Source organism: Lagenorhynchus albirostris, chromosome 7 (assembly GCF_949774975.1).
Source record: "Lagenorhynchus albirostris chromosome 7, mLagAlb1.1, whole genome shotgun sequence".
Classification (NCBI taxonomy): domain Eukaryota; kingdom Metazoa; phylum Chordata; class Mammalia; order Artiodactyla; family Delphinidae; genus Lagenorhynchus; species Lagenorhynchus albirostris.
Window position 1 is genome coordinate 114,702,069 of NC_083101.1, and position 19,743 is coordinate 114,721,811.

A 19,743-nucleotide genomic window follows, 5' to 3' on the forward strand; every position below is an offset into this window, starting at 1 on the left:
TTTCGAAAAATTACTAATCGTTATTTTGCCTTTATTATCATGTTTCTGAATGTTTTTGTTTCTTTTCTTATAAATACAAATAACTTTTATAGAGTGGGATTAATACATGTATTTAAAGCTTTCTTGAGTTGAGTTACATTGATAATCTATACCAACTCACAAGAGAAAGATTTTTGTCCATTAAATTATCTCTTTGTCAAATTTACTCATATTAGTCTTGGCGCTAACTGTTGCAAATTTCAAAAATCTACCCAGGTTTTTGGTATCTTGAGATTTAATGATTAAAACCATGTCCTTAATATTAGGAAAAAGTATTTTGGTGGGCATCCCTAATACTTTATATCTCTACCTATAAAGATTATTTTAAGGAGATGATTTTCATACAGTAAACCATTTATTTCCATGATAATTTTTATATCCTTAATTGAAGATTTCTGTATGCTAAATATTTCATAAGTCATGGGATATATAAAATGCAGAGGGTACTGCACAGTGATTTCTCTTTCCTTTTACGAGTGAAGGATACTCCCCTATCCTTACTGTGCCTGACCAGGTCTGGGATATCAGTCTTTCTGCCCAAGTGAGTCCCTGAGTGAGTCTTGTCTAAGCGTTTCCTTCCCCACACCCCTGTCCTGGGCTGATAATGAACGACTTGTACTGCTTTGGATGTCTTTCCCTAAATGTATTCACTACCTCAAAACAAACTTATGGGGCTTCCCTGGTGGCGCAGTGGTTGAGAGTCCGCCTGCGGATGCAGGGGACACGGGTTCGTGCCCTGGTCAGGGAAGATCCCACATGCCGCGGAGCGGCTGGTTCCATGAGCCATGGCCGCTGAGCCTGCGCGTCCGGAGCCTGTGCTCCACAATGGGAGAGGCTCCAACAGTGAGAGGCCCGCATACAGCAAAAAAAACAACAAAAAAAAACTTATGTTTTACTGTCCAAAGTTTTTAATGTTACCTAAGAAGATGATAGATTTGTGCTTCCCTTCACTTCAAATTGAGAGACAGATTTCAGCAAAACCGCTCAGTTTTCTATGTGTTCCCCGACAATTGGATTCTGGTCTGAATTTCACTGGGATAATCTGAGAGTCAGAGACAGTCATGAGCTGCTTACTTGTTTGATGTCAAAGCAAAGGAAAGTTGCTGCTGCTTTGGAGTTGTGTGTTTGGTCAAAACACACAAGGATATTTACTGAAGACAGTATTTGAGCCCTGTGAGTGAGAACCAACGTAATTCTGCCCAAGAGGGTGTAGTGAGTAAGTCCCAACAGAGAAGGGACCACCCGGTGCGCAGGGGCTGAGGTGACGGCAGAGGAGTGTCACACATCCAGGAAATGCAGTTGTTCACACCAGGGAGCCCTGGAAGGTCCATAAAAGGATCTACAAGGAGAAAGACAGGTGAAGCTTTCAAAGCCTGATGAACCCCCCCAGCACAAAGCCGTCCTCAGCCAGACATCAGTGTGGTGAGAAACTCCCCACCCGCCCTTAAGTATCCTTCACCTACTTCCAAACTGGAGGTGGTCATAAAAAAAAGAGAAGGTAAGAGGAGGGTCATAAAAAAAAGAGGAGGGTCATAAAAAAAAGAGAAGGTAAGAGCAGAGTCATAAGAAAAAAAGGGAATGAAGAAGGATTGGGGCACATGATGCTCCACTTACATGACTGCCTCTGCCACATCCCCAGGTAGTGACTGGGAGGGTCATGTTTGGGGCTGTGTGGGTGACGTGAAGTCAGGCATTCTGAAATGCCAGTTCACCTACACTTGTTACCTGAAGCCGAGCTGAAGGAATTAGGGGACCACCTGTGTTTTCACCCAGAGATAGAATGAAACTTCCACCAAAGAACACATGTGTAGAGAGCATCAGAGAAAAAATAAAAGTGGATTCAGACTATATCCTATAAACCACACTTGTCTGAGATATGTGTATATCTGATTATATAATCAGTGTACTGTTATCATACAATGTCTTATATGATAAGACCTGTGCTTATACTTACGTAGTGTGAACCTCAGAAAAGGTAGGGGGGCTGAAGACATAGGCTGTGGGCTCTGAGGGACATTGGTTAAGACCATGTAAGTGAATGATCCCCACACGAGCTGGTGTGAATAAATAGAAAAAAATCAGTTGAGAAATGAGTTCTTAGAATACCAATATTTATTTTTTTTTACAGCCTTTTGTTTAATACTCTTTTCCATTATGGTTTATCATGGGATATTGAATATAGTTCCCCGTGCTACATAATAGGACCTTGTTGTTTGTCCATCCTACATATACTAGTTGGCATCTGCTAATCCCGGACTCCCACTCCATCCCTCCCCTACCCACTCCTTCCCCGTTGGCAGCCACAAGTCTGTTCTCTGGCTGAGTCTGTTTCTGTTTCGTAGATACGTTCATTTGTGTCATATTTTAGATAGACTACCAATACTTAAGGAACAGATAAAGGAAGGACACTGACAAAAATGGATTAATAAATAAAAGGAGAGACTGTTGTAAAATGTTCAAGAGTTAAGCATTATCTTCTCCCACAGGGTTCGCTGTCATTTATTTTTAACACGATGCCCAGCTTCACACCCTAGCTATGCTTGATTGCTCAGCTACACCTAAGTTACAAAATAACAAGTAACAAGTAAAATATAGTATTACTTTTTTCAGACAAACTTTGATAGAGTCTCACACCGTGTTAAATTTTAGTTTAACTATCGAAAGCGTTTTAAGATAATGACAAATTTTACAACATAAATAAATGACAGTGGCTTTACTTACATGTTCTCTTTTAAATATCCCAGATATAAGTGAAATAAGTCAGACAGAGAAAGACAAATACCCTATAATCTCATGTGTATGAGGAATCTAAAAAAAAAGAGAACTCATGGCTACAGAGAGCAGATTGGTAGTTCCCAAAGGTGGGCATGGGTGACCTGAGTCAAAAGGGGTCAAAAGGTACAAACTTCCACTTAGAAGATAAGCGGTTCTGGGGATAAATAAGTCCTGGGATGTAATGTGCAGCATGGCGACTACAGTTACCAATGCTGTGTTGCGTATTTGAAAGTTACTAAGAGAATATGCCGCACACTTTGGACTAAATAATACAATGTTATGTCAACTGTATCTCAGGAACACTGGAGAGAAGAAGAAAGTAAATGACCTAACCTCCTTCTAAATGCAGTTCCCATCCTTGTCTGCATAGACACATGGTAATTTTATCCTTTTTAATTTAATTTTTTACATATAATATTCTTTTTATGATGATGAAAGCCACACACTTATTATTTTTAACATCCTAAAAATATAAGTATCCCAAATATGACATTTATTATAAGATTGAGCCCTAGGTTACTTCTGTTTTAAAAAACTATCATAAAAGTTCATGAAAGTTATCATTCTCAAGGGAGGAAAACCTTGCAAAGACCTAAGGGGAACTCTCAGGAAGTCACAGCCGTCGGAGACCTTCAGGCCACGCCATGCAGAACCACAGCCTGTGACCTGAAGCCCCTCTGAGTAAACCATACATAGCTCGCTGTGTGTTATGTCTGAATTTGTTATAAGGTACAAATTACCTTAGACTCTAAAAATCCATTTTTGAATGTTGCATTGTGTCAGTTTCCTAACTAATACATATTTCAGTTTTATAAATTTAAATTATCCCTCAGTTATCTTTTCTCTCATCTCATATTGACAGACTAGCAGATTTGATCCTTTTTGTGACAATGGGAAAGCCTTTCACACACAGATCCCCTGTCTTTATGATAACACTGAGTTGTGAGCTCCTGGAAATTGGGCATCGACTCTCATCTCATATTGACAGACTAGCAGATTTGATCCTTTTTGTGACAATGGGAAAGCCTTTCACACACAGATCCCCTGTCTTTATGATAACACTGAGTTGTGAGCTCCTGGAAATTGGGCATCGACTCTCATCTCATATTGACAGACTAGCAGATTTGATCCTTTTTGTGACAATGGGAAAGCCTTTCACACACAGATCCCCTGTCTTTATGATAACACTGAGTTGTGAGCTCCTGGAAATTGGGCATCGACTCTCATCTCATATTGACAGACTAGCAGATTTGATCCTTTTTGTGACAATGGGAAAGCCTTTCACACACAGATCCCCTGTCTTTATGATAACACTGAGTTGTGAGCTCCTGGAAATTGGGCATCGAGCCTTTTATGAGAAGAATGTCCCAGCTGGAACACTGGGGCCACATTATAACCCAGACGTACAGCACAGACCCAGTCAGAGCAGTGGAGAAAAATAGGGAGCGAGCCATTTTTAGAAATACTAGGAGCAGACAGCATCACGTGCTTTTTAAATACAGTTTATGCACTTTCTGTTTATTTAGTCTCCACTGTATCACTTGTAGCATTGGGTCCCTGTGTTCTAACATCCGGAGGAAAATGCAAAGGTTGATAACGAGTTAAATCTATTTATGAGTAATTTTTTTATATGAAGTATTACCTTCTCACTAGTTTTAAAGTTAATTACATATAAACTAAAAGGGGATCATTCATAATAATCCATAAATGTACTAATTTTGCGTCATTGTCTTTAAGATCCTGGGGTTCCTTGCACTGATTTTGACTGGTTATCCTTGACTGCAGTTTTGAGGGCCAGGAAAGAAAGTAGAGGTGCTGGGACAGGGTGGGGACGGGATCCCATTTGCGCCTGGTTTTCCCTTTGAGATGCGCAGCTACGGGAACAAAGCCCCCAGTGACCCTGGTGGTGTCGAGATTAGAAGTGGGACAAGCAGCCCGCCCTGGGAAAGGGACCACATCTGTGTACCTCGTCCTGGGCTCTGTGACCAGGAGAGAGCCTGGGAGAACCAGGCAGTGGTCCAGAGCTTGGTGTCTCCTTCCCTCTGAGGAGCTGCCGTGGCCGGCAGGCCATGTGATCACTGGGCCCAGGCTGCAGTGCGTCCCGCGATGGGGCAACACAAGGCCCTACAGCACGTGCAGAGCACAAGGGAACATGTAGTCCCCGTTCCTAGCTGGGAGGTTCACTTTCTCCCCAAGTGGGGTAAGGGTGGCCTGAGTTTCACTTGTGTCCAACAGAGCAGTCCATGGAAGAGAGTCCCAAAGTCATCATTTACCTCAAGTAAAAGTCAGTCCTAAGTGGACAGCCTAAGACTATAAAACTTATAGGAGAAAACATAAGCACAAACACATGTCACCTTTGGTCAGCAGAGGTTTCTTAGACACGATGCATAAAAGGAAAAAGTGATGCCAAAGTTCATCAGCGTTAAAAATGTTTGATTTTTGAAAGCAACTGATTAAGCAGTGAAAAGACAAGCCACAAAGTGGGACAAAATATTGGCAAGTACATATCTGATAAAGGACTTGCATCTAGAAAATATAAATAGCACTCATTTCTCAATAGTGGTAAAACAAACAACCCAGCTAAAAGTGGGCAGAACATCTGTACACATCACCAAAGAAGGGATATGACGTAATTAACACATGAAAAGAATCTGGACGTCCATCAACATTAGGGAGATGCTAAACTTTTGTTCACAGTGAGATGCGTCTTACATCCTTATGAGAATGGCTCCAAATGAATAGCAGTGCTAGGTGGCGCCTGGGTGACTGTGTCTCTCGTCCGCTGGTGGTGGGAATGCAAAGTTGTGCAGCCGCTTTGAAGCACGGTTGGGCAGGGTTTTCTAAAAGGAACATAAACATACCATATGACCCAGAAATCCCATCTCAAGATATTTATCCTTGAGAAATTACAACATACACTCACATAAAAACATATATGTGAATGTTGATAGCAACTTCATTTATAATTACAAAACTGGCCACAACCCAGATGTCCTTGCCTGGTGAGTAGATGAAGAAATGGTTGTTCGTCCCTATGGTGAAATAAGACGTGCTTTGCTGGTGGGACTATATCTGTCCTGGAGTGAAGGTCTGCTCTGCACCCACATAACAAAGCCTTAAAGCTGCCTTCAGAGTCAGACTGACGTGCAGGTTTTTAACTTCATGCCAGAAGTAAGTATAACACGTAGCGGTATTCCACAAAACCCAGCCACCGATAACTTAAAATTCACAAGGTGTAGCATCCAACTGAGATCTGCCAGGTATGCCATGAAGCATAAAAATATGGTCCACAGCTTGGAGAAACTGCAGTCCAGGAAATACACCCAGAAATAACAGTGATGGTGGGATGAGTATACAAGGACCTGCAACAACTATTGTAAATATTATTAATATGCACAGTTATATAAAGGTAAACAGGGACAGCAGTTGCAAGAGGGGATATATGAAGAAAACACCCACATAGTATGTCTGGGGAAGCTGGCAAGAAATGAAGTGAAGAATGTGCTGGGTGAGTTAAAAGCACGTTGGACACTGCAGAAGAAAAAGTCCATGTACCTGAAGAGATATGATAGAAACTACCCAAAATAAAGCACATAGGAAGAAAGAAACAAACAGAAACCTGTGTCTTAGTGAACTCTGGGGCCATGTCAGTTACATTACCTAGAAATAACAGTACTGGAGGTGGGAGGCTTAGAAAGTTATATGAAGAAATAATGGCTGAAATTTTCTGAACTTGATGAATATTATAAACCCACAGATACGAGTACAACAGACATCAAGAAACAGAAACAAAGAGAAACGAACCAAAGCATACCCTAATCAAAATGCCGAAAGTCAGCATTAAGAAGAGCCTCTTAAAAGCAGCTGGAAGGAAAATAAAGGGGGGAGGAACAGAGATCAGGACATCGGCAAGCTTTTCACCAGAGAACTTGAGGCCAGAACACAGTGGAACATTTCTAATGTGCTAAAGGAAAAGAAAAAAACTACCATCCCTGGCAAAGAAAGCTAAAATCAAGACTTTTTTTTGCGGTACGCGGGCCTCTCACTATTGTGGCCTCTCCCGTTGAGGAGCACAGGCTCCGGACGCGCAGGCTCAGCAGCCATGGCTCACGGGCCCAGCCGCTCCGCGGCATGTGGGATCTTCCCGGACCAGGGCACGAACCCATGTACCCTGCATCGGCAGGCGAACTCTCAACCACTGCGCCACCAGGGAAGCCCTAAAATCAAGACATTTTAAACAATCCAAAGTTGAGAGATTTCAAGAAATGTTACAGGAATTTCTAGAAGGTAGTGATGCCACGCGGAAGTTTCTATCTACGCAGAGGACTATCGGGGTGACATGTGACATGGTGAGAAATAATGCATTTGGTCCCTGCCCAGGTTTCCTGACACAGAGCCTCTGTTACCCTAATTTCCTGAGTAGTAGAGGTGCTGGGAGCATATCTTGTTCTAATATCTGGTCTTTGACCCCAGTTCCTGACAGAGGGTTCCTAAAACCCTTGTTATTTCCTGCGTGATGAGGGTGATAGGAGCTCCTTCACAGAGCTCCCGAATCCCCTGGAACTGCTAGGTGAAAGGAGCGTCTTCTACGGAAGGGGGCGACTCTGGGGCTCCTGGATGGCCTCAGGTTGGGGGGCGGTCCCCAGAAAGACCACGCCCCAGTTAGGAGGGAGGAGCTTTCAGCCCCGCTCCGTCCTCTCGGGAGGAGATGGAGTTAATAGTCATTCATGCCTCCGTGATGGAGTCTTCATAAAATCCTCAATCACAGGGTCCAGAGAGCTTCTGGGTTGGTGGGTGCACCCCCGTGCTGAGAGGGTGACACGCGCCAGCCCCGTGGGACACAAGCTCCGGCCCGGGAACCTTCCAGAACTCGCCCTGGGTACCGCTTCATTGGGCTATTGCTATCTTTTATAATTGCCTTTATAATGAACTGGCAAACGTAGGTAATGTTTTCCCGGAGTTCTGTGCCGTTCTAATAAGTCACAGAACCTGAGGAGTGTTGTGGGAACCCCCGTCTGCAGCCCAGTCGACCCAAGTCCCCACTTCTCGCAGCTGTTATGTGGGGCGGGCTCCGTCTTGTGGAGCTCAGCCCATAGGCTCTCGGGTCTGAGGACAGAGGTAAGGACTAAACTGAGCTGCAGGACCCTCACTGCCGTCCACAGAAAATAGAGTACTGCTGGGCGGAAAACCCACACACTTGGTGTCAGAGTGTTATGCATAGAAAACAAAGTTTCCTTTAAAAGGGTTTCTTTTCTCATTTTTAATCACTTGAAAAGCTATTAAGTTGTTTAGAGCAAACATTGTAACAGCGCGTGGGGTTTATAACATGTAGAATTAAAATGGATGAATTGCAGAAAGTGTGGAGGAATTGGGGTCTAAGTACACTCTGGTAAGTTCCTTACAGCGGATGTCAAGGCTGTGACATCATTCGAAGGTAGACATGATAGCCAGTGACGTATACTGTAAACCCTGGGCAACCACCAAACAATAAAATAAATATAGTGAATAAACTACGTTAGTTTTCTACTGCTGATGTAGCATTACCTCAAAACTTTGTAGTTCAGGAGCACATTTTCATTGTTTCACAGCTCTGTAGGTCCAAGGTGTAACGCAGGTCTCACCACACTAAGATCGAGGTGTCGGAGGCTCCAGGAGAGGATCCATTTCCCTGGTCGGTGGATGGTGGTCAGAATTCGGCTCCTGTGGTTGTAGGACCAGGGCCCCCTTTCCTTTGTGTTGTGCTCAGTTCCTAGGGACCACCCGTGTTCCTGGGCTCACAGCCTCCTTCCTCCGTCTTTAAAGCCTTTTTTTTCCTGTGTCATTTCTGTCTGACTAAAGCTGGGAAAAGTTCTTCACTTTTAAGGGTTTATGTGATTAGGTTGGGTCAATGCAGATAATCCATGATGAGCTCCCAATTTTAAAGCCAACTGATTAGGAACTTTAATTCCACCCATACTCATAACTCCCTTTTGGATGTGGCATCCCATAGGTCCACGTGGATATCTTTGAGGGACCACGGTTTTGCCTGCCGCGTAAACCGATAGTGGAGATTAAGTGGGAATCGTAAAAAATAAAAGCAACATGTTTAATAAAAACAAGACGGGAGAAGACAAATACTAGAGGGACAAATCAAATAATAACAAGATGGAAGTTTTAAATGCAACCATTTTGATAATATTAAATGCATGTGGCCTTAACACTTCAGTAAAAAGGCCGAGATTGTCACACTTGGAAAAAGTGTGAGACTCATTGTCATGCTGTCTCTCAGAGACCCATTTTAAATATAAAATGCAAATTAGTTGAAAGTAAAATAATGGAAATACTAATCATACGAAAGCTGGTTATGTTTCTATGAGGCAAAGTAGACTTCAGAAATTGGGTGAAGGCAAAAGTTTTTACTTTGGTGACCCAAGTCAGATTTCTGGCTGGACCTAGAGTTCTTTTATATATATATATATATATATATATATATATATATATATATATATATATACACGCATATATAATATTTGTACTGTATTATATATAATAAATATACAGTAGCATATCCGAGAATGCTCAAAGTCACCACATAGTATCTGTGGCTCCAAAAGTTGAAAATTTTTTCCAAATTAATTTTATTTTATATTTGTAGCATCAACAGAATCAATAGTATACATTCATTGATAGTTTAGACTATCAGAATAGTTTTATTTGTAGTCCTTTTCTGTTACTTTCATTCCAGTGACCCTTGTAACACAACTTTGTGTATAAATATATCATTCAAATAACGTAAACTCACTGTATTTTTTATCTCCAGGGTAACATGGAGATCATACTTTAAAAATCCCCACATTGTCTCAATGTGGACATTACAGTCTTGATACATTAAATAACTTAACCACAACAAGGTAGCGGCAGAACTCAGGCCAGTGACCTGAATCCAAATCAGATTCCCTGACATTCTCCATCTAAGACATCACATGTCATCAAATCGATCATTCACCGGGCATGTAATCTATAAGAAGTCCGTTTCTTTGTGACATAAAGGATAAACTCTTGGTCCTGTTGTGTCTAAGGTTTGTTAAGTATCTATGCATGTCATATTTTCAGAAACATTCTTTCATGTTGAGATCTGATTTGTAGACAAGCTCTCCTCAAAGTAGAGCTACAAAAACCACTGAATGGTTAAGACCACTTTTCTCTCACCCTATACTGAGAAAAATAACAAGGCATTAAAACTGACAAGGGGGCTTCCCTGGTGGCGCAGTGGTTGAGAGTCCGCCTGCTGATGCAGGAGACACGGGTTCGTGCCCCGGTTTGGGAGGATCCCACATGCCGCGGAGCGGCTGGGCCCGTGAGCCATGGCCGCTGAGCCTGCGCGTTCGGAGCCTGCGCGTCCGGAGCCTGTGCTCCGCAACGGGAGAGGCCACAGCAGTGAGAGGCCCGCGTACCGCAAAAAAAAAAAAAAAAAAAAAAAAACTGACAAGGATGTTGGCTGGCACATCATAAAAGCTGGGCAGAGATCATTTTAAAACATATTTTAAAGACTGATGATTGTTCAAAAGAAGCTCGAGTGAAGATGTGATACAAACAACCCACAAAAATCTCGCACGAGGGCTGTGATGGTTACTTCCTGCTGGTCTCCCAGCTTCCGGCCCAGTTGCCATCTAATCCTGTGCAGAGGCTGTTTTCCTTCTATTGGGTTGGCCAAAAGGTTCGCTCGGTTTTCTCCGTAAGATGGCTCTAGTAGCACTTAGCTGTCTTTAACTTCATTTGAAACAATTTTGTTAGTTTGTATGTGACGGCTGTCACATCAGCGTGCATTTAAAAAAAGACATCAAAATTGGTGTGTTTTTGTGTAGCCATTTTAATATTGAAGACAGAAGGAAAAAAAGCAACATTTTCGGCATATTGTGCTTTATTATTTCAAGAAAGGTAAGATGAAACTGAAACGCACAAAAAGATTTTTGCAGTGTATTGCGAAGGTGCTGTGACTGATCAAATGTGTCAAAAGTGGTTTGCGAAGTTTCGTGCTGGAGATTTCTCACTGGGCGATGCTCCATGGTCAGGCAGACCAGTTGAAGTTGACAGCGATCAAATCGAGACATTGAGAACAATCAGTGTTATACCAAGCAGGAGACAGCTGACGTACTCAAAATATCTAAATCAAGTGTTGAAAATCATTTGCACCAGCTTGGTTATGTGAGTTTGCTTTGACATTTGGGTTCCACCTAAGTTAAGCGAGAAAAACCTTTTTGACTGTATTTCTGCATGCAATTCTCTACTGAAACGTAATGAAAACGTTCCATGTTTAAAACCAATTGTGACGGGCAATGAAAAGTGGATACTGTACAGCGATGTGGAATGGAAGAGATCATGGGGCAAGTGAAATGAACCACCACCAACCACACCAAAGGCCGGTCTTCATCCAAAGAAGGTGACGTGTGTATATGGTGGGATTGGAAGGGAGTCCTCTATCACGAGCTCCTTCCAGAAAACCAGATGAATAATTCCAACAATTACTGCTCCTAATTAGACCAACTGAAAGCAGCACTCGGCAAAAAGCGTCCGGAATTAACGGAAAACACATAATCTTCCATCAGGATAATACAAGACCACATGTTTTTTGATAACCAGAAACTTTTTGGTAAGGCAGAAACTGTTCCAGCTTGGCTGGGAAGTTCTGATTCATCTGCCGTATTCACCAGACCTTGCACCTTCGGATTTCCATTTATTTCAATCTTTACAAAATTCTCTTAATGGGGAAATTTTCAATTCCCTGGAAGACTGTAAAAGGCACCTGGAACAGTTCTTTGCTCAAAAAGATAAAAAGTTTGGGGAAGATGGAATTATCAAGTTGCCTGCAAAATGGCAGAAAGTAATGGAGCAAAAGAGTGAATACGCTGATCCAGAAAGTTCTTGGTGAAAATGAAAACTGTGTCTTTTATTTTTACGTGAGAAACCGAAGGCACTTTGGGGCCCACCCAATAAAACAAAGTCCGATCACGTCAGCACTGCAGCCTGTCTGTGCTGAGGCCAGGGTACGCTTGCTCTGTGGTCTCTGCGCTGGTCCTCCGTCACTCCTCCCAACAGGGAGCTCTCTTGTTGATCCCCAGCCACTGGCTTCTGCTCACCTCCTCTGGGGTGCCCTGTATCCCATCCACCTCAGCATTCCAGCACCCAGTGAGCCTCCAGGCTCTGCTTGACCCAGAGCCGTCCCTGCCGCTGTACTCCAGCTGCCTTTCCCACTTTGGCAGCAACAGGACTCATCAAAAAGCAGATGAGCAGGCCTTCCCCCGGGGGTCAGACTCTCCCTGTCCTTGCAGACTGGTGCATTTACGGGATGCTCTTGCAGCCCCCCCACCCCCGACCCCGCGCAGAGCTCTGGGAGGCTCGCCAGATGACCCCTCCCTTCAGAAGTAGGTGGGGGGATGGGATAAACTCGCATCACTAACTCCCAGTGTCCTTCTTCCTCTTCCAAGACCTTTTGTTCATAAAGGCAGGTAAGTTTCCTTCTCTTTTTTAATTAACTTTTATTGGAGTATAGTTGCTTTACAATGCTGTGTTAGTTTCTGCTGTACGGCAAAATGAATCAGCTATACGTATACATATATCCCCTCTTTTTTGGATTTCCTTCCCATTTAGGTCACCACAGAGCACTTGAGTAGAGTTCCCTGTGCTATACAGTAGGTTCTCATTGGTTATCTATTTTATACATAGTATCAATAGTAGATATGTCTTAATCCCCATCTCCCAATTCATCCCACCACCACCCCTTTTCCCCCGTGGTATCCATACGTTTGTTCTCTACATCTGTGTCTCTATTTCTGCTTCACAAATAAGATCATCTATACCATTTCTCTAGATTCCACATATATACGTTAATATACAACATTTGTTTTTCTCTTTCTGACTTCCATCACTCTGTATTACAGTCTCTAGGTCCATCCACATGTCTTCAAATGGCACTATTTCATTCGTTTTTATGACTGAGTAATAGTCCATTGTGTATATGTACCACATCTTTATCCATTCATCTGTCAATGGACATTTAGTTTGCTTCCATGTCCCGCTATTGTAAATAGTGCTGCTGTGAACATTGGGGTGCATGTATCTCTTCGAATTACGGTTTTCTCAGGGTATATGCCCAGTAGTGGGAATGCTGGGTCACATGATAGTTCTATTTTTAGTTTTATAAGGAACCTCCATACTGTTCTCCATAGTGACTGTATTAATTTACATTCCCACCAACAGTGCAAGAGGGTTCCCTTTTCTCCACACCCTCTCCAGCATTTACTGTTCGTAGAATTTTTGATGATGGCCATTCTGACTGGTGTGAGGTGCTACCTCATTGTAGTTTTGATATGCATTTCTCTAATAATTAGTGATGTTGAGCATCTTCTGATGTGTTTGTTGGCCATCTGTATGTCTTCTTTGGAGAAATGTCCATTTAGGTCTTCGGCCCATTTTTTGATTGGGTTGTTTGATTTTTTGATATTGAGCTGCATGAGCTGTTTGTATTTTGGGAGATTAATCCCTTGTCGGTTGCATTGTCTGCAAATATTTTCTCCCATTCTGTGGTTTGTCTTTTAATTTTGTTTATGGTTTTCTTTGCTGTATAAAAGCTTTTAATTAGGCCCCATTTGTTTATTTTTGTTTTTATTTTCACTACTCTAGGAGGTGGGTCAAAAAAGATCTTGCTGAAGGCAGTTAAGTTTCTCCATTGCCTCCTAAAATGAGCTGGGGACGGAAGGGTGGGGTCCAAGGCACACCAGAATCTCACACCCCGAACTCAGGTTCTTTGAATGGTTTTACAGACTTTAGTATATCTTTTTCTGCAGTTGCTTTCTTCATGTAATCCCTGGGCATTTGACAACTTTGGGTGGTAAGAGGCAGTTTCAACCAATATCTCAAACCAGGCTGGTTTTCAAAGTAAACTCTAAGAGAATGGGGTCTTGTCTGTATGTTTGAACCCTGCATTCTCAGAGCCAGCGTCAAGACCTGGAAAGTCAATAGGAATTGAGCAGTTCATGTTTGCTCTCTGTCTGTTTGTTTGGGAGAATTCTGTTTGGCTCTACAAACAATTTTACAAAGAAAAATACAAACAGTGAGAAAACCACTGAATTTCTGTCTCTCTGCTTTTATGAAAGTGTCACAATACCACTTTACCTTTGGCCCCCATTGCGGGACAGTGATGCACAGGTAGAAAGCACTAAATATGCTCTGAATTTATTAGTAAAATAAACCCTGAAAAGGTGAAATTATGAATTGTTTAAGTCCTGTTTCATTTTTAATCCTAAGTATCCTTAAAATGCTAGACAGGATTTGAACAGGAAACCTTCAATATCTATATCTGCACTTATTCTTGCATCTCGAATTTTAACAGACTAAAATTATCAAGATAGTGCATGTAACTATTAGAACATACACATCACTACCCCCGAGAGGGTTTCCGCTCGTAAACGGTTCAACGGCTCCTCAGCCCCTGCCGTTGAAGGTTCAGTTTTTCTGATGCTCGGTCTTCAGAAAGCCATCATCTCCAAACACACCCTCTCTTCCATACCAGTGACGCGAGTATTGTATTTTTCACTTGCAATGCATGAAAAGTAGCACATAAAACAAAAACCGGGTGAACAAAACCCGCGTTCAAGGTAGCTTAAACCTGACAGAAAAGTAGGGTTGAAAGCAGATTTCTCAGTTACGCTTCACACGCTGACGTTGCATCTGCTGCTTTTTAGGACACCGGGCCTTCACGAGGTCAGCAGCTGACCCGGGTAACCCACACTTCGATGGTGTGTGGCTCTGATGCGCCTCTGCTGCGAGTGCACCCTGCTGCCTAACTCTAGTGGCTGTGTGCTTAAAAAGTTGCCTTGTGGGTAGCAGAAGACAGAGCAGTGTGTAAAGTACCTGCTGGTTCTTCTTGCTCTGGATATTACTTGTGAACTATCACGGTCACCATGGTTGTACCAAGATACAGAGCGTTATTGAAGTTATTATTTATTATGTGTTAATTATACTTTTGTTCAAAGGGCATTTTCGTTTCTTTGAATAAAAAATGAATTTTATTTCTTTACGAGTAGGGTATTATTATTCAGTTATAGCTATATCCACCTAGCAAGGCATGTGTCTAGCCTATTTATTCAGAAAAAGCCTGAACAACAAAAAGAATAGTAAGTAATATATAATTACAGTAGTAACTGCCACTGAATGAATGACTGATTAGTACTAGACGCCTTATATTCTGGTTAGTTAACTCTCACAGCTATCCTGAGAGGTGTATATTACTACCCCACTTCACTCTGACACCAGTTACTCAAGGTGGATGTAAGCCCGACTTCTGACTGTTGAGTAGGTGCCCTAAGGAACCTGATTGCACAGTGAGGCCAAACAAATCGAAACGTCAGATTTTGGAGCAGAGAAAAGTTCATTGCAGGGCCAAGCAAGTCGATGGGTGGCTCATGCCCAAAAAACCCAAACTCCCAGAAGGGTTTCAGCAAAGCATTTTTAAAGGCAGATGAGGGAGGGGCGTGGCTGGTTGTTGCGAACTTCATGGTGTCAGAATCCTTGTTCTTGCATCTGTCCACGCAGGTCAGGTCACGATGTTCCTGTAAACCTCCAACAAGCCAAATGTTATTCTCTGTTGGGCAACTTTTTATCTCTATATGAAGGGAAAAATGTTACCCCCTTAAAGGTCAGAGCCTTGAGAACTGGGCTATCCTGTGTATGTTAGGCTGTAGGCAACATTCTTAACTGTAGCAAAAGCAATAGAGTACAAAGGTTAATGAAAAAGAAACAGATCTAACGTGGAGTCAGATTTGTTCTTACAAACCCGCTGTGACACTTCTTTACTTTGTTTGCTGCTGATGGCAACTTTCATGTTTAGCTAATATCTTTCCATCTTTGCCTTTAGGATTTGATACCAGTATTTTGCCAATTTGCAAGGATTCACTCGGCTGGATGTTTAACAGACTTGATACAAACTACGACCTGCTCCTGGACCAGTCGGAGCTTGGGAGCATTTACCTGGATAAGAACGAGCGGTGCGCCGAGGCCTTCTTCAGCTCCTGTGACACGTACAAGGACAGCTCCATCTCCAACAACGAGTGGTGCTACTGCTTCCAGAGGCAACAAGGTACCGAGCCAAAGGCCATCTTGTCCGTGCAGTAAAGCCATGTACTACAGACAAGCTCATTTGTACCCTGTCCTCAATTTACAAAATAGAGACAGAGAGTTACACCTGCAGAAAACAAAACTTTTGGCTCCCAGGGAGAAAGGGTTTGGGGGAGAATTGGGAGACTGAGGTTGACATACACACACCACTATGTATAAAATAGGTAACTGATAGGGACCTGCTGTACAGCACAGGGAGCTGTACTCAATACTCTGCAATGGCCTAAATGGGAAAAGAATCCAAAAAAGAGAGGACATATGTACATGTGTATAACTGATTCACCTTGCTGTACACCTGAAACTAACACAACGTTGTAAATCAACTACACTCCAAGGAAATTTTTTTTTTATTTTTTTCAATTAAAAAAAAAACCAGTATGTGACACCCCATTCATTGTGAGAAATAGTTTTCCAATTAGAGTGTTTAATAAAAGAGCAAATAAACAGCACGTTGAACAGTATAACTCAGGGATGCAAAACACGCTAAATGACGTGAAAAATAGTAATTAATACTTTTTATTAATGCACTTCATTATAGTTTCCATTATGAACCACCAAGAAACACAGAGATATGAGAACAGAGATATTAAAAGTAATCATTTAAATTAATTTGCTATCTGCTTTGCCCATGGTGTAAAATAAATGGGTTTTTTATCACTGCGCTGTGGAGTTTTAAAGTTCTATTTTGTGATCTTATTAAACGAGCCAAATGAACCACAGCATTCACCATAAAGTTATTTTTACACTTTTGATTTTAAAATGACTTAGCCTTTCAAACTTTTTAGATAACTTAGCTTTATGAAAATGCACTAGCAAAGAAAGAGTCTCGATTCCCCGGGAGAGGCGAGGCAGCCTGAAGGGTTGGATGAGGCTTGTCCTTTATGGGTCCTGCTTCAGTAGGAAACGGTAACGTAAGGGAAAATTGAAGCCATGCTTATGTAATCAACCAAATGATAACTAAAATTGTGTCTAAGGGAAATAGACCCAAAACATTCAAATTATGATAAAGTTTGGGGAAACTAAGAAAAAATGACATGTGTAACTTTGATGCTAATTTTGAAAAACAAATGGGGAATTAGTCTAACATGATACATCTGCTATTGTCACTGCCTTTTAAAGCCCTTGACAGCTATCGGAATGAACAAGCTGCTCTAATCTGTGTTAATGATTCCCAAGTTTTCATATGGAAGCCAGCACATTATATCAGTCATTTTACTATCACAATTACTTTTTCATATATTAGTAATAGTTCAGTGATTAGGGATGACATGCTTATGCCTAAATTGATTAGCAGTGAGTCAACAGCAGGGTTTGTAGCATAGATTAAACAACTAATGTGTTTATAAACCACTTTAAACAGAGTTTAAAAAGTAGATTGGATTTGTTAAAATATTCTAAATCATACACACACACACACACACACACATGCACAGAGACACACACAAACTCACAAACACAGACTCACATACTGACACAAACACACACTTGTTGACTTACACTATTGCATATGTGCTTTTTAGGTGACTGAATACCCCTATAAAGTTTTGCCCTGGTTTAAATGACTAGTATACCCTTAAATCATTTACAGCAGGGGTCACCAAGCCTCAGGCTGCGGACCAGTACTGGTCCGTGGCCTGTTAGGAACTGGGCCATACAGCAGGAGGTGAGCAGTGGGCGAGCGAGCAAAGCTTCATCTGTATTTACAGCCGCTCCCCACTGCTCACATTACCACCTGAACCATCCCCGCCCCCCCCCCCCCCGTAGCTCCCATTACCGCCTGAACCATTCCCCCCCGCCATCTGTGGAAAAATTGTCTTCCATGGAACTGGTCCCTGGTGCCAAAAAGTTTGGGGACTGCTGATTTACAGAATAAAAAAGTAAATCCAGGTAAACTACCATAAAGAGACATGGTCTTTTATTATGATGACACATGTTATTTTAATTTTTCTTTGATTATTATGATAGCATGTCCAAGTGTCTATACATGAACATTTTAAAATATTCTGAATAACTCTGAATGTTTCTACTGCAGAACTAAATATTTTTACCTTAAAACATTCCTTGTGGGCTTCCCTGGTGGCGCAGTGGTTGAGAGTCCGCCTGCCGATGCAGGGGACGCGGGTTCGTGCCCCGGTCCGGGGGGATCCCACATGCCGCGGAGCGGCTGGGCCCATGAACCATGGCCGCTGAGCCAGCACGTCCGGAGCCTGTGCTCTGCAACGAGAGAGGCCACGACAGTGAGAGGCCCACATAACGCAAAAAAAAAAAAACATTCCTTGATTTTGCAGTAATATTCGTAGAACTGATTAAAGGTCCCCAAAAGATTCTGCTTTATATACTTTTCATTTGTTATTCTTGATACTTACTTCCAAAGTATCAAAATCTTCGTAGTCACATGAAGACATCCTCTGAGATCATTTAATACACAGTAGAGATAATTTAGTACCTGGTAAACGATTATACAACTTCCCAAATGCTTAGGAGAGTTTAGCTAATTCCATTCACTAATATGCTAGAAAATATTACAAAAGCTCTATCAGGGTAACTGACTATGGAGTTAGCTCATTAAGTAATTTCATGGAAAAGAATAAACATTAAAAACATTTTTTCAAATGTTTCACCTTATAAAGAATGTGTTTTTCCTGTTTATTCAATAAAAACAACAAATTCTTAAGTTTATTATAATTAGAGTAATATATGTGTGTGTGTGTGTGTATGTGTGTACATATATAGAGAGAGAGAGGAGGAGAGAATAATGTATAATGGGGTGTTATTAATCCAGGTTGACTTAAAACTGCAATCAGGACTATAGTTGTATGGTTGTTGGAAAATGTCTAAAAAATAAAGTAATAGTGTTGTTTTTTAAAAAATACCTTTCAAAAATAAATTAAGCTTAATTTCAAAAGTTTAATAAATGAGGTTGAGAATATAAAATTTCAGGCAAGTGAAATACTTGTAGTTTTCCAAGGGAAAAAAATTGTAACCTAAAAAAAGCTTGTAATTAGTTAAAATGCATATCTGTTTCTATGACTGATTTTCTGAAATCATGACAATTAAGCAACACAAAATGGATATGATGGTGGTTTGTGTGATTTCATTCTAATTACTTATAAAAGAATAAGTAGGAAAAATATTAATTTGGGATTTTTATTACCTTAGGTGTTAATAACTTACTTTTATAAAATATATTTTAAGCCCCTACTCAAAAAAGTACCTCAATTTATTAGTTGCTGTTTCAGTTAAAGTCTGTTGTGTAAGATCCAGGAAAGAGAAAGTAAATTAACATTTATTCAGGGCCATGTCGTCTTTCGAACACATAAAATCATTTATCCCTCATATAGCCCTGTGAGAATGTAATGATCTCGCCCACAGCTGAGGATGACACTTAGTGATCTTAAAGTCCTTCATGTTATAGAATGAGCGCAGGGGACGGGGATCTGAACTTCTTTCTCCAGCAGCTGTACCTCTTTTTTTTTTTTAATTTTATTGAAGTCTAGTTGATTCACAATGTTGTGTTGATTTCCACTGTACAGCAAAGTGACTCAGTTATAGATATATGTAGATATAGATGTGTATTCTTTTTCATTTTCTTTTCCATTATGGTTTATCTCGGGATATTGAATGTAGTTCCCTGTGCTCTGCGGTAGGACCTTGTTGTTTATCCATCCTGTATATATTGATAGTAGTTTGCATCTCCTTTACCTTTACATTCAGACTTTGCGAAGTCCTCATACATAAAATGCTGAGAGACGCCCCTAGGCAGCTTGCTGGCAAATC

The 19,743-nt window shown here is 41.4% G+C and overlaps 1 protein-coding gene across 4 annotated transcripts in view; it reads left to right on the top strand.

Moving 5' to 3' along the window:
- Positions 1-19,743, top strand: part of SPOCK3 (SPARC (osteonectin), cwcv and kazal like domains proteoglycan 3) — a 432,576-nt gene that overhangs the window by 404,232 nt on the left and 8,601 nt on the right. For all 4 annotated transcript variants that reach the window (XM_060153639.1, XM_060153638.1, XM_060153640.1 and 1 more), the window contains one exon: positions 15,707-15,928. In XM_060153639.1, coding sequence (XP_060009622.1) covers positions 15,707-15,928 — 222 coding nt within the window. The remainder of the gene's footprint in view (positions 1-15,706; positions 15,929-19,743) is intronic.